The following is a 16,769-nucleotide window of genomic DNA, read 5'->3' as shown; positions in this document are numbered from 1 at the left end:
TGTGTGTGCTTGTCATGTGGTGTGGGTGTTTTTGAGGAGCTGATCTGACAAGCACCTCTTACGTTTATTCGAGCCTGGTAGGAGACCGATCCGGCCGAGTTGTTGCAGGTGCAGCGATAGACGCCCCCATCGGTGACCTGTGTGTGAGACACATTCAGGTAGCTGAGCACGTGGCCTTCCGTGGTGATGATGCGATCCATGCGGTGGTTGCTGTCTTTGATGACGGGGTCGTCGTCCAAAGTCCAGGTAACGGTGGGGAGGGGGGTTCCTTTCACGTGACACACCAGCGAGATGGGCTCATTTGGGCTCACCACCTTCTCACTGAAGGCAGAGAGGATCTTTGGTGTCCCGTCTAGAGAAGTCAAAGACAGATTTGACTTGTTTTATTTTTGCAAATGCTTACATACAGACTGAGTAAATTATAGTAGAAGGTTTGAGTTTTATTGGATTTAGTGACATCCATACATGAAATGACATATTTTGTAGTGAAATTTCATTCACATCTGCATTCAGATTTAAAAAGATCACACTGACAAATATGACTAAACATCATTTTGTATGCACCTTGTATGTGTCAAATTATTTTATGTATGTTGAATGAAGAATTATATTTTAAAGACGCTGCAGGGGGAAGAGTTTACAGTAAATATCAACTTAAATATGTATCTGTTTCTTCCACAAATCATGTTTTGTTTTCGGAGCTTCATATCTATGGTTATACTGATGCTGCGTAGAAAAAAGCTGCATGACAAATATTCAAAAGTGTAAAGTACTGGCATTAACGATGATTTAATGGCACAATATTTTGCTATTTCAGTTATCAAACTTATATATATATATAACCACCTCTTAACATTACAGTAAATAATGGACAATGAAGGAGGAAAAAGTAAAAGAAAAAAAAAAAACACTATATCTAACCAGACATTTCTTGCAAACCTTTTCAGCCCTGTTTTCCTATAGCATGGCACTTAACAAGATACAGCTGTGTGTTTCAAGCTTAGTGCTATTGAAATCTTTAGTCTCTGATCATCCTGGCTTTTTTTAACATCATTATAGATTATCAATATCCTCTTTATGCAGTTTTGTGGCAATAGGAGACAGTTGCCCCAGCAACCAAGCTGAAGCAACAAATCTTTTCAGCTGCAGGTCCAGCAGCCTCAGCAGAGTCCAGCAGAGGGTTATATTAAAACACATGCACAGTTTCACATATGCTCCACAATCTCCATAGCCGAATCCAATGTTTGTGTAACATTCTGCCTACTAAGATGCCTTTATCTGATTGACTTTTAAAATCAGCCTAGATGTGCCCTTCATTATCTGTAATATGATAGTACATGAAGATGAAGAGTACGTCTGGGCTGATAAACATAGAAATTGAAGTAGTGGTTTAAAGAAGTAAATTTGTTTATAAATGTCAAACATTGCATTTGCATAACTGAGATTTGGGGGAGGGGCTTTGTTGGCCCCAACTGCATGTCTAGCTAAATTCATTTTTTATTGCATTCAACAGTTATTTTACTTAGAAAAAAATAATTATTTATTGTGTACTTTTAGCAATGTAATGTTAATAAACATACTCTTACCTTCCAAGACGACCTGAACTAAGTCTTGGGTGGACATCTTGCCATTTCGAGCAAAGCACTGATATGCTCCTCCATCACTCTTGGCCATTCCTTCCATCACCAGGTTCTCGTTGTTGATGCCTGTGATACGTACGTTTACACCCTGATAGATCTTTTCACCATTCCTGTACCAGGTGATTTCATACTCATCAGATCCAGTCACACTGCAGAACAGCGACACTTGGCTACCCACACTGCCTCTCACCTTCCGTGGGCTCACCACTGCTTTCAGAGGCTCTGGGGTAGATAAAAACACACATACATAGACAATAATGCATTATTAAATATAATAATTATATCTACATTGAAAAATGACTATTGTCATCAATTATCCTCCACTTGTAGAAGACTTCTTTGTTGACAAACAAACACCAGCAAAGCAAACAGTATCTGTATATAAAGTGCTATGTAAATAAATAAATGTGACTTGACATAGAAGTCTAATATTAATAATATATTAATAATCCAAACTTTGGATCAGGGTTATTATCATTAACTAAAAGTGAAAAAATTTAATTTTTGTTAATTTACAAATAAAGTCAAAAAAGAAAATATAATACAAATGAGCAATATCACATGAGTAGATGTGAGATATGGCTGTATATGGGCACGGCATTCGGCCATAGGTAAGCCATATCTCACGTCTACTCGTTATTATACAACAGTTCGATGGCACAAAAGTGCAAATACATAAACAAAATAACAACGCAGTGTCTTTAAAAGCTCTTTTGTGCAGAACTACTTCCTTCCGCCACAGATTCCAATCTAAATTTGACAGTTCAACAGCTGAGCCCAAGCCTCCATTACTAATTTTAAAACGTCACTTTAATGTTGAGAAACGTTGAGTTGCTTCATTGAGAGCTTATTGTATTACTGTATTAAAAGCAGTATATTATGTATAGTAGATATTATGAGAGAGACGGACTGGGCGAGTGTGATTACCTGCATCTGATACAGCACTAATTCTTCAGATCATTCTCCTATTCACAATAAACATTAGCTTGAATATCTGCTGAGGAAAGCGTTATCTTTGTCATAACATTATTATCCTTTCACCAGCTAAGGGTGATTTTGCTGCTCAGTGCATTTGTTCACTGCATCAAGCTGTTGTTGAAACTAAAAATAATTATAGCGTTTATTTTTCAATTCAAAAGTCTTTACTGCTGACTCTTGTTGCCATCTAATGACAAAACAATGTAACTTCAATGTAAATCACCATCACGAACATGTACCGTTTCTCACTACTAAACCCTATTATTAAATACTAATATTTATATAAAATATTATTTATTGAATAACAATATTTAATAAACAACAACAACAGGAGCCATCATTAAAGTTGCTAGGAAATTCAGTCAAAAGTACAAAGGCACTGCTCTGATATACAGCATTGAATTTACATAAACCATCTTCAACTATCTACAAAACTATCTTCCCTGGAATAAATAATAGATTAATGAGACCAAAGACTACTGTTAGATTTACCATAACAAATTATATCTCATGTGTAACCACTACAGAGACATCAGAGCCAGTGGTAAATTCCAGAAGATCTGGCTGAGGTGAAGTGCTCTTGGGCGGGTTCATGAGCGTAGAATCCGGAGCTCACATGTCCGAAAACGTTGACGAAATTTTTTAAACAGATGTTATCTTTATTAACAAACTGCATATTTGAACTATAAACAAGTACATTCTCACCTGGAAACCTCTTAAAACCACATTTCGCGACACAAAAACAGTAATATTTATAAAATTATACTGACTTTGGGCATCCACCATAACACTCGCTGAAAGATGTTCCGCAAACGGAGTGATACGATTACAAACTGTGAAACGGTTGTTGGAGTTCTGATATCACTCTAATATCGCACTCCTATCAGCCAATCAAATTTGAGGACCAGAAAGAACTGTTGTATAAAATGTAATTAAATTTAATTAAATTAACAAAACTATAATAGTACATGAATGATACTAAAATAATACTACTTTGGAGGAAACGCAGCATAAGTAAAGACGGGCTAATAGCAGCCCATTCAAACTAAGTTGTGTGCTGACTAATGATGCTCAACTTAAATTTCTTGGCACACAGCAAACACAATTTACAATTTAATTGCTTATAGGTATCATTTATAACAATTGTTTGGTTTGCAAAAAAATAGTGAAAAGATCTGTCAAGACTGTATTTGTCAAAGGGGACTTATCATGAAAATTAAAAATACAAACCTCTGAAAAAAGCTAGGGCATTCAGAAGTTGTCATAATGTGAAGTGATTAAGTGATACTTGTAATATTGTGAATGCTACGATTGTTGAATAATGTCACAAGATATCTTACGTTTAACCACCAGCCGTCCGACCACTTTGGCATTCCCGAAGCTGTTCCACACCTCACACACATAACTGCCTGCATCACTGGGTCGTGTGGCCTCAATGAGAAGGCCCGATACACTCTGGTGGTACCGGCTGTCGGATTCTAATGGGCTGTTGTCCCTAAGCCAGCGATACCTGGGCGGGGGGTGACCGGATGCTTTACATGGGAGCTCCACCCGATGACCCACCATAACCTCCCTCCGTTCAAACCCATCCAAAATCACCGGAGCAGAGTCCACAGGTTCTAAAAGAGAGTGAGAGAAAATGCATTTTCTTTATGTAGCAGTGAGTGATAATGTATGTGTGGAGCCCAGATGGATGGGTAGATCTAATATGTTGTCTACATTAACTTCATATACATAAACTTTAGTTTTTTAGGGTCACATGATCCTTCAAAAATAATTCTAATATGCTGAGTTGGTGCTTAATTATTAATAATAGTTCTTATTGTCATCAATGTAAAAAAACAGTGGTGTTGCTTAAGATTATTGTGAAAATTTCATACATTTTTTTCAGGATTCTTTGATGAAAATAAAACTGAAAAGAACACCATTTATTTGAAACAAAAGTCTTATGTAACTTCATTTTTTTTAAGACAATATAAATTAAGTCTTTATTGTTATATACTTTTTTTTTTACCCCAAACTTTTGAGTGAGTGATGTCATGTGACGTGACGTGAACACACACACACAGAGCAGTGGGCAGCCATTTTGCTGCAGTGCCCAGGGAGCAATTGGGGGTTTGGTGCCTTGCTCAAGGGCATCTCAGTCATGGTTACTGAAGGTGGAAGAGAGCGCTGGTCATTCATTTCCCCCACCGACAATTCCTTCCTGTACTGAGACTTGAACCTGTAACCTTTGGGTTACAAATCCAACTCTTTAAGCATTACGCCACGACTGCCTTAAAAAGTAGCATATTATGGTTTCTGGATTTGCAACATGGAAGTAAACTACAACAGAATAAGCTTCCATAGAGATACAGCGCCTATAGCAAATCATCATACCCTGTGAAAGCCTTTACCTTTTGTCACATTACACCCTGGAAAATAAAATAAATTAATTAAATTTTTGAGCTGCATGTACACATTACAACCCTCATCATTAAAGTAAAAATATCATTTGAAAAAAAAAAACTGGAGGCTTATTAAAAATTAATCACTGAAATGCCTGGTTTGGTAAAGTAATCAGTCCCTTAGAGTATACCATTATAAACTTGTTCAGGTGCAAGCATTCAACTTCTAGATTAAGCATGAGGCAAACTGCCCCACCTGACATCAATTGTACTGGTGTTGATTACTTTAGAATAAAACAAGCTGTTTCTTGAAGATTCCACTGTTAGTAGTGCATGGTACAGCAAAGAATTCACCATCGTTGGAAAACTGCTTTCAAAAGACATCCGGCATAAAGTTGTAGAAAGGCACATGTTAAGAGGAGGCTACAAAAAATCCCTCTGAATACTTTTCAGAGCATAATTAAGAAGTGGAAAGCGTATGGCACCACCAGCACATTGCCTAGATCAGGCCGTTCGTCTGATTTAAGAAGTGGATGACAAAGCCAAGAAGACACTGATAAGAGAAGGTACCAGGAGGCAACTTTGAAGGACTTACAAGACTTTATGGCTGGGCCTAGTCTGTCTGTGCATGTGACATATCTCCCAAGCTTTACACAAAGCTGGGTGGCACGAAAGAAGCCAAAATTGGATTTGGAAGAGACCAAAATTGGCCTTTTGGGACTGAACTCCAAGTGCTATGTTTGGCGAAGAGCAAACACAGCACACCACCCAAAACACAGCATACCTACTGTGAAGCACGGTGGCGGCAGCATTATGTGGTGTGGGTTTTATTTTCTTCAGCTGGGACTGGGTGATTAGTCAGGATTGAAGGGAAAATTAATACTGCCAAGTACATCCACATTCTTGAGGAAAACCTGCGTTCCTCTGCTAGACAGCTGAAGATAGGCAGGTCATTCACCTTCCAACATGACAATGACCCTAAACATCAACACAACAACGAAATGGCTTAAGGATAAGAAGGTGAATGTCCTTCAGTGGCTAAGTCAGAGCCCTGACTTAAATCCAATCAAAAATCTGTGGATAGATTTGAAGAGAGTTGTCCATTGCCGCTCACCACAGAATTTGAGCAATTCTGCAAGGAAGAATGGGCAAATATTCTCCAATAAAGGTGTGCAAAGCTAGTACAGACAAAAAGACTGATGGCTGTAATTAAAGCAAAAGGTGGCTCTACGAAGTATTAAATCAAGGGGTTGATGACTTTTTTCAACCCTGTTTGTCATGATCTGGGCTGTGGATTTTCCCTCAGCCACCTGAGGTCGCTGTTCCCCTTGCACTGCACTTCCCTGATCGTTCACACCTGTCTTATTGTCATTAGCACTCATCATACCCACACCTGTTCACAATCACGGACTATAAGAACTCTCATTTCCCACTCATCATCCTGGCTGCATTGTCTTCGGTATTGTATGTTTCCTGTTCCTTGTCTTCGGTTTTTGTGTATCCTGCCTTGATCCAGTCGTGTTGTGCCGTGTTGGCCTTTTGGTTTGGTTTGTGTTTGTTTATTTGTGTTTATTATTAAAATTAATTCTTCCCTGCATTTGGACCCAGATCTCCTCCTTCTCTCCGTGACACTGTTATTCTAGTTTTATTATTATTATTAATTTGCAGAACTGTTGTGTTTTTTCTCTCATTGGTTTGATGTTGTAAGACCACATTGTAAACAAAGCTGGAAAAGTTTTTGGAATGGGGTTTGATTTCAGGGTATATGACAAATAAAGTAACTATTTCAAAGGGTTATGGTGATTTTCTATAGGCAATGCAAATAAGAGACCACAGTAAATGTAGTTTTTGCTCCACCATGCTTGTTTTTGGGGTGGCAATCAGCCAATCTGTTTTCCCATGACATAATATCCAGCTCCAGAGTAATTAGTCTCATCATTTACAGCTCAGGTGACTGGCTCAAAACAACTTGGCTGCAGATCTGGCCATGAGCTGCCATGAGCAAAGATCAAATTGTGAATTTCAAATTGCATGCCTCCCAGTCCCAGCCAAGCAAATAACATTGAGATAAATGGGAAGCCAGTTTTTGGTTTGTCTGTGAGGTTGAACCTTTAACAGGTTTCTTTAATCAGTAAAAGGTCATAAACAGCTTATAACAGATTTGTATTATAAACACGGTTTTAATAGTTTTGAGTATTGTCATGAATCTAAAATGTTTCCTAATCAGCAACCGGACATTTTGTCTGTTGTTAGTATTTTTGTCTTGTTTTCCAGTACAAATACAGATCTGGCCATTTAAAATGCGCGCGGGAAGTAAAGTGGTCTCGCGTGACGCCGGTGTATTCCAAAGGAACACGGAAAATACAATGACATAGGAAAGACATGATCAGTAGGGGGCAGTCATGTAACGCACTGGACTGGAGCAGGCTGAAAACATTGCTGCAAACTAAAAGGTACGGTAACCTGGAGGGGACACCTTCGGTTCACTTATGTTTGTCGTGGCCACACAAATGAATTCGTAGGAACGTCATATTACTTTTTGTCATTGCCACGAGATATTAATTCCTGGGAATGTCATATTATGTCGTGGCCACAAGATTATTTTGTCGAGGTAACGACATCCTTATGTTTAATGCATAAACAAACCTGCGTAACCATAACCCAGGATTATCAGAGATAGGTTTATTAATATTTTTTTATTTTGAGTTAAGAAATGTTTTTATTAATTGTTATAGAAATTAATGCAATATTAAGTTATATATTAACAATAGGCAATCCCAGGTAAAAAAAAAGTGCACTAAAATGCACTTTATTTAAGTATACTTAGTACACTTTTCAGTAATGTACTAAAAGTGCTCTATTTTCGCACACTAATTTTGTACTTATTGTACTAAAAAATAGTATTAAGTATATGTTAAGATATTTTTTATTATTAAACATATGTGGGCAATACATTATAAATATGCTTTGTATACATTTATTATATATTATTCATGTATTTTAAATAATCAACAAGTGTATTTTTTTGTAATAAAAATATCTGGGCAATACATTATAAATACGCTTTGTATACATTTGTTATATATTATTCATGTATTTTAAATAATCAGTAAGTTTATTTTTTATGTATAATTAGTATATTTAAAGGTTTATGAAATATGTTTCAATCCTATTAGAAGTGGTAACAAAATACATTTTTTGGAAATGCTGAGATAGTATGTTAAAAGCAGATTTTAGTTCATCTTCATGGTGTCTCAAAATAGCACAGTTGAGTACACTTAGATGATCTTAAGTTTATCTTAACATATACTTAAGAATAACTTTTAGTATATAGAGTACAAAATTAGTGGCCGAAAATAGAGCACTTTAAGTACATTAGGGAAGTGCACTAAGTGTACTTAAATTGTATTTTAGCACACTTTTTTCACACTTTGTATATTCTTTTAATATATTATTGCTATACTTTAAATTAGTCATAAATATATTTATAAATGTTCAAAAGCAGGGTTCAAGTGTATTTCTAGTTGTAACTAAATATATTTTTTAAAATACAGATATAGTATGTTAAAAGCACATTTTAGTTCAATTTCATGGTGTCTCAAAATAGCACAGTTGAGTACACTTAGATGGTATTAAGTTTATCTTAACATATACTTAATACTATTTTTTAGTACAATAAGTACAAAATTAGTGTGCGAAAATAGAGCACTTTTAGTACATTACTGAAAAGTGTACTAAGTATACTTAAATAAAGTGTATTTTAGTGCACTTTTTTTAACCTGGGAGAATTACCACACTCAAAACCAGTTTAAGTGTTAGTGCTAATAATGCATTCATATTAAGTGTACTTAAGTACAACTTTTGGGAAAATGTACTTCTACTACAGTACATTACTAATAGATTTTTAATAAAATCAATTTAATGTAAACTCAAAATTACCACACTCAAAATCAATTTAAGTGTTAGTGATAATAATGCATTCATATTAAGTGTACTTAAGTACAACTTTTGAGAAAATGTACTTCTACTACAGTACATTACTAATAGATTTTTAATAAAATCAATTTAATGTAAACTTAAAATTACCACACTCAAAATCAATTTAAGTGTTAGTGATAATAATGCATTCACATTAAGTGTACTTAAGTACAACTTTTGAGAAAATGTACTTCTACTACAGTACATTACTAATAGATTTTTTAATAAAATCAATTTAATGTAAACTTAAAATTACCACACTCAAAATCAATTTAAGTGTTAGTGATAATAATGCATTCACATTAAGTGTACTTAAGTACAACTTTTGAGAAAATGTACTTCTACTACAGTACATTACTAATAGATTTTTAATAAAATCAATTTAATGTAAACTTAAAATTACCACACTCAAAATCAATTTAAGTGTTAGTGATAATAATGCATTCACATTAAGTGTACTTAAGTACAACTTTTGAGAAAATGTACTTCTACTACAGTACATTACTAATAGATTTTTAATAAAATCAATTTAATGTAAACTTAAAATTACCACACTCAAAATCAATTTAAGTGTTAGTGATAATAATGCATTCACATTAAGTGTACTTAAGTACAACTTTTGGGAAAATGTACTTCTACTACAATACATTACTAATAGATTTTTAATAAAATCAATTTAATGTAAACTTAAAATTACCACACTCAAAATCAATTTAAGTGTTAGTGATAATAATGCATTCATATTAAGTGTACTTAAGTACAACTTTTGGGAAAATGTACTTCTACTACAATACATTACTAATAGATTTTTTATATATTAACTTATTTTAAACTCAAGATTAGTATGTAAACAGTGTACTAAAAATCAACTAATGTTTAAAGCATTTAAAGCACACTTTTGAAAAACACACTAATAAAACTCTTTTGGATGTTTTTTCTGTAGTGTACTTTATTGTAGTACACTAAAAAATTATTTAAGTATTACTGGTATTTAGTATACTTTTGTCAAGTGTACTAAAGTCCTACTGAAGTATAAACATACTTTTAATTAGTAAATTTATAGTGTATAACCATCAAACTTTTATTTAACACAAAAAAAAAAACAATGTACTAAAAATGTATTTGCGGGTATTTAAGTGTATTTTAATTGCATTTAAGTATATTTTTTTTTCACCTGGGATGCTGTATATGCGAATGTCTGTGCGCGATGTAGACAGCATTCAAAAGTTTATCAAGAATTTATTACATATAAGTACTTCAAATTAAATAGCCCTGCAAGAAACATTTTATGCATCCTTAAGTCTTATCCATTAATTGATCCTTTTTTTCTGTAATAAATGTATTATTCGTTTATATTCAGTATGTCCCCCTTAATTTCGATCTCTTAACATTCCGAATCTAAATGATAAATGCTGACATGCCATGAAAGCTTTGATTATACTATATGGCATATATTCATTTTTAGTCTAATTATAACCTATATAGTGTTTCATTGTCGAGTGAATCATTCACGTTCCATTTGTAAATCGTATGGTCACACACGGGCATTAATACAATCATAAAGTCAAAACTTTATTGGCATAATTGTAGTTCACAATATTTGCTAAATATATGCCAAATAGCATATATAAAGTTATTTAGGTTAAGCGATTCACAATAAAGAAAAAAGTAGATAGGTCTAAATCACTTATTATTTATTCTTATTATAGGTTATTATTATTTCAATACCTGGTTAGGGCTATTTATTTTTAACGCCTGACAATTATGGCAATTACGTTTTGACTTTTTGATTGTATTTATCCCCGTGTGTGACGATACATGATGTTTTCATTTACAAATGAAACTACGTGAATGATTCATTTCTCAGTAAAACAGTTTAATATTTATATAGTCTAGTCTGTTAATTAGACTAAACAAAATAAAATATGTTCAATTCATATTTTATATGTTCAATTCTTTAGTTAAGAGAAGGAATGTAGGCCTATTTTACTGTGTGACGATAAATTATTTCCAAATGAAACTATGTGAATGATTCACTCTTCAGTTATTTGTCTATTAGTTAGACTAAATAAAATACAATATATGTTAAATTTAACCTTTAAACTGCATTCCAGTAAAAACCCCAGTCATAGCACCTTTACAGTATCATTTACATTCAGAATGTTATGTAACGAGATCAAAATGAAGGAAAAAATAACGAATACAAACGAATAATACAAATATAATGGGAAAAAAAGAAGGTCAGTCAATGGACAAGATTGTGGGATGCATGAAATGTTTCTTGCAGGGCTATTTAATTGCAGGGCCAACATGTAATACATGTAAACACTTGTGAAAGCTGTCTACATTGCGCACAGACAGCATTAGCATATACAGCATCGCCTGTATAATTATTTAATATTTTATTAATTTCTATAACAATTAATATAGGCAAACAATTTCTTAACTCAAAACGAAATATCTCAAATAATTTTGGGTTACTAATGTCACGCAGGTTGGTTTATTCATTAAACTCGTGGCCACGAGAAATGCATGTTGAGCAAAAATACATTTCACGAAAATAATATAAAGATTACAAAACAAAGAAAACAAATGGAATGAGGGATATGCTTTAAAGTTCACGTAAAAGCCAAATATTAAGCGGCATCCTTCATGTTTTCTTTAATCAGCAAATACTTAACATTTTTGAATTATATTCGCCTTCTGTTTTTATGACAATAAATTTAGAATTTTGAATTCTTATTTTTTTTTTTTTTTAGAAAAACGTCCGAACACCGGTCTCAAAAGTAGAAGCGAAAGTCTTGTTTCCACCAGCGCGGAATTTTTTTTATTCACCGTAATTGATGGATGTCTAAAACAAAAATAAGGAGAATCCTAAAACATATATATTTCTTAAAATAATAACATCTGAACTTCATACACAACAATACGGCAACGACTTTACAACAGGACACATTGTTTTATTTTAATTTTATTTTTTAGCTTGTACACCAATGGATTTCTGATGTCGGGATATTTCAGACTGCATCTCCACAGCTTAATCACTTTAGTATTAAACATACGGGTCAGGAGGCGGGTCGGGTACAATATTTATTTTTTTTTATTCTGCGGTCCGAGTTGCGGGTGGGTTATTTGAAAACGGTCGGGTTCGGGTTGTTTATCCACTGACCCGCGTGTCAGGTTGGACACTAATGTTTTGAAAAAAGTGGAGCGTGTGAGGAAAGCTTTCCCCTTCTCCCTGGCATGCATTTGAATGCTGAATTCGAAATGCAACTGAATGCAGTCGGAATCCGCCCCCAGCACCCCCAAGTCTCCAAATGTTGATTACAACAAGGCAACAGACAGCATTCAACACCCCACCCCACCCCCACTCTGCCATTCATAAACATTTCGCTCTTTATACTGCATGCCGCTTAACGCTGATGCCTCATTAACGGCTACTTTTCAGAAAACTGAAAAAAAAAATACACTTCCCTTTGGTTTCCCAGAACAGACTTAAGCCTAGTTCCAGGCTAAAATGAATCGGAGCTGTTTAAAGATGAAAAAAAAAAAAAAAAAAAAACTTACTGATCGTTGGTCGGAGATTCAACCCGCAGTTCGTGACTGGAAGCTGTTAAGAGACAGACTTAATGAACTTCTCCGAAATAGAAGAACTACTTTTCCACTTAAAAAAAAAAAAGAAAAAGAAAAAGTGGAAAAAAATTGCATAACTCACTGGAGCACTTTTGATACTTAACAATTGTTGTATTCGTTGTCAGTCATATAGGCTAAGCTTTATTGTTTTGAAAAGTGAGCCTTCTGTTTATTTGTCTAAATTATTTTCTATATTAGGATATAATACTAGGCTAGTATTTATGGACATTAGGCCAAATCTACATGGGTTTCTTCCCTTTCACTTCAATTAGTTTTTAAGAAAAAAGAAAAAAAAAACTGCATGGGCAGTGCGTCATACTAATGTACGGCATCAAAATGTAAGAACAAATCTAAAGACAATAATAATAATAATAATAATAATAATAATAATAATAATAATAATAATAATAACAATAATAATAATAAAATTAATTATTAACACTCCTAAAAGTACAGTATAGTGCTCAGATACACTTACGGTAGGTGACCTAACCCTAGTTGATACTTTATTTCAACTTTTCAATTATTTCATTAATTAACTAATAAACAAATGCCTTTCCGATATGATATAAGTGAAAAGGGAGACGATTTCGAAAATGATTTCACCAAAAGGCGGATGCGAACTCGGGTCTCCCGCGTCAAAAACGATATGTTACTCGTATTATCACTTACGCCACTGAAAATGTTGCAGTATAGCCGTCTTTTGTAATATTTGTAAATATGGAGTATTTGCATTGTGTAAAAACATTAAATAAAAGGCACCAGACTACAGAAAATGGCATATACGAAAGTATTTATTTTTCTGGGGGAGGACCCACCCACATTTATTTTGCTTCCGACGCCCATGCTTGATCATGAAGTATAGTCTACAGGATATAACAATAAAGTGCTTTTCCAGTCCCGATTCCACAAGGTTTTATTCCGCATCCACCCGCTCCCGCTATATTAACTATATTATTCGCCCGCTGCCCGCTTAGAATAAATTTCTAAGCACCAAAATCGCAAAAACAAATCAAAATAATAATAGTAATAATACTAATAAATAAATTAATTAATTTTTACCTCTATAAAAACTGTAGTTTATATTTATCCTCTCCATTCCTATTCCTCTCTACTCAAATTAATTGTCAGTGTATCTAAAATTGTGTATCTTAGAAAAAGAAAAAGAGGAACTACCTCTTAAACATGCATATCTTAATTTGATGTTGCTTTAAAACGCTGAAATATATAATATATTTTATTCTGAAGGTGAAAGTGGTCCAGTTATTTAACTGCCTGCGGCGCCGTCAGGATCACGTTTTTTTCCCCTTTTAATTAAGTGGATACAGCTTACAATACTCGTTCAAGAGTAAGGGATTGCTCAAAACTATGCTATTTTACATATTTCTGTTATTTGTGTACAATCACAACGAAAAAACAGATGTGTATGCTATTTGTAAAAAAAAAAAAAATGTAAACAAGATGCTGGTTCAAGGGCGCGTCACAGAAATTGCCTACAATTCTGCATATAGGCTTGCTACTTATTAATTTTATTTTATTTCGTTTTGTTAAATTATTATTCATTAAGAAATTTATATTTCGCATATGGGCATTTTTATTTATTTTACATGCAGCTTTTTTGGGTTTTCTCTGTGCATAAGATCTGCGCGTGATGTTCTGATGTTTATGCTGCTTTTTGCTTGTGTACAATTAACCCCTCAAAACGAATTTAACTGTTATTAATGTGTCACAGCCACGTTTCAATTTAAATGTAATTTAACACAATCTTGTCGTTAATAATAACTAAACGCGTTGGTTGTCGTTTGGAAAAAAAAAACAGAAATTAACATTTCTATTTTCAATGCAGTCTAATAAAAGTTCAACAGGAAACAAATAAAAGAAAATAATAATAAAACTGCTCCTGCTTATGAATAAATTTTTGCTTGATGATGAAGTATCTAAATAGTCTATAGGATATAACAAAGTGCTTTTCCAGTCCCGCTTCCACGAGGTTTTATTCCGCATCCACCCGCTCCGCGCTATATTAACTATATTATTCGCCCGCGGCCCGCTTAGAATACATTTCTAAGCACCAAAATCGCAAAAATACTGTAGTTTATATTTATCCTTCCCATTTCTATCTGTCTCTACTCAAATTAATTGTCAGTGTATCTAAAATTGTGTATCTTAGAAAAAGAAAAAGACGAACTACCTCTTAAACATGCATATCTTAATTTGATGTTGCTTTAAAACGCTGAAATATATAGCCTAATGTATTTTATTCTGAAGGTGAAAGTTGTCAAGTAATTTAACTGCCCGCGGCGCCGTCAGGATCACTCGATTTTTTTCCCCTTAATAAAGTGGATACAGCTTACAATACTCGTTCAAGAGTACGGCATTGCTTAAAACTATGATATTTTACATATTTCTGTTATTTGTGTACAATCACAATAAAAATAAAAAAAAACAAACAAAAAAAAACGTGTAGGCTATTTGTAAAAAAAAAAAATGGAAACAAGATGCTGGTTTAAGGGCGCATCACAGAAATTGCCTAAAATTCTGCATATAGGCTTGCTACTTATTAATTTGTTAAATTATTATTCATTCAGAAAAGAAAAACATATATTTCTTATGTGGGCCTATTTTATTTATTATTATATATAGGTTTATTGGGTTTTTCTCTGTGCATAAGCTCTGCACGTGAGGTTCTGATGTTTATGCTGCTTCTTGCTTGTGTATAATTAATCCCTGAAAACGAATTTAGCGGTTTACGTCAGTTGTCGGTTGGAGAAATAAAATAACCGAAATTAACATTTCTGTTTCCGATGCAGTCTAATAAATGTTCGTCAGGAAAACAAAGAAAGAAAACAAAATAACAATACAACTGCACCTGCTTATGAATAGGCTATCTTTTTGCTATTGGTTTGAACCATAATTTCAGGAAAGAGGAATCATTGAACTATTGTACTGGTATTTGTGACCAACGCCCACTAGAGCTGGCCATGGTGTTTGGCTACAGAATGTTGTTCCTTGCGCCACCTGGTGGATATTATATGAAGTGCAACAACGTTGTAAAAAAATCTAAAAAAGCCGCTGCGGCAGGACGCGTGCTCACGCGTGCCGAATTGCAGGCTGCCGCGTGAAAATAGACGCATTTTTAATGGCCAGATCTGTATCTAAACACATCCAAACACTGAAAAGCAAAATTACTTGAAGAGATAGTTCAACTAAAAAATGGAACTCAACATGCGTCTGTCACACCCTGTTGGACTGTGTGTGCTGGTTTCCCCCTCATGTGTCCATATATGGTTGTTCCTGTTTCCTGACCTTGTTTAGGCATTATTAGTTACCTTGTTCCATCAGTGTCTTAATTATTTCATTGTATCACATGTCTTTATAAGTTGGTTTCAGTTCAGTGTTTGTTTTCCGATCTCAAGGTTATGTATGTATGTGTGTGTTTTCCTGCCCTTCATGTCTGGATTTAGCTGTGGATTACATCAAAGACTTGTCATTGTATTTCGCCCTTGTAGTTGCACCTTCCTTACACACGACCATGACGAAGATCGGACCATACAAAACAGTTTAGCGGCGTGTTACCCCACAATTATTTTTTTCCCGTTTTCATTCAGTGTTTTATTTATTCCCCCGTCATGAATGACCTGGCTGTCCTCGTGAGAGCAAGAGAGCCTTGCCGCATTTATTGTGTGGTGTCCTGCAGATCACCATGTGCGGTGGGCTCGCAGCGGGTCTGCTAGTCCCCATTGGCATCGTGGCTGGATGACTCCTCATCTCCGCCTCCCTCTGACCCAGCGACTCCACCCCAGCTCCCAGCTCCCTCATCAGCCCACCAGCTCCACCGGGCTCCCTGATCCCTCCGGCTCCACCTTGGTCGGTCGTCGACCTGCCATCGACTCACCCACCTGCTCCATTGGGCTCCTCTCTCCCTCCAGCTCCGCCTCAGTCCTCTGTTTCTCCGGCTGAGCCATGGATCTCCACCTCCGTCTTAGTCGCCAGAGCCTTGGGTTCCGCCTTGCCCCTCCGGGTCCTCAGTGTCACCCGGGAACATCGGCTCTCTGTCTCCGCCTCGGGCTCCACCTGCTCTGCCTCTGTCGGTCAGCCCCTTGGAGTCATCAGGCGCTGCTCCACCATGGCTCCTCCCTCCGTCGGCTCCACC

General features: G+C 35.1%; 1 protein-coding gene across 1 annotated transcript in view; it reads right to left on the bottom strand.

The window, feature by feature from the left end:
- dscamb (Down syndrome cell adhesion molecule b) overlaps positions 1-16,769 on the bottom strand; it is a 182,337-nt gene that overhangs the window by 59,290 nt on the left and 106,278 nt on the right. Inside the window, exons 5-7 of the mRNA XM_073817585.1 lie at positions 3,959-4,237; positions 1,587-1,862; positions 56-352 (exon numbers count right to left, since the gene is read on the bottom strand). Coding sequence (XP_073673686.1) covers positions 56-352; positions 1,587-1,862; positions 3,959-4,237 — 852 coding nt within the window. The remainder of the gene's footprint in view (positions 1-55; positions 353-1,586; positions 1,863-3,958; positions 4,238-16,769) is intronic.

Source organism: Garra rufa, chromosome 14, assembly GCF_049309525.1.
Source record: "Garra rufa chromosome 14, GarRuf1.0, whole genome shotgun sequence".
Lineage (NCBI taxonomy): Eukaryota > Metazoa > Chordata > Actinopteri > Cypriniformes > Cyprinidae > Garra > Garra rufa.
This window is presented reverse-complemented; position numbering and strand designations above follow the sequence as displayed.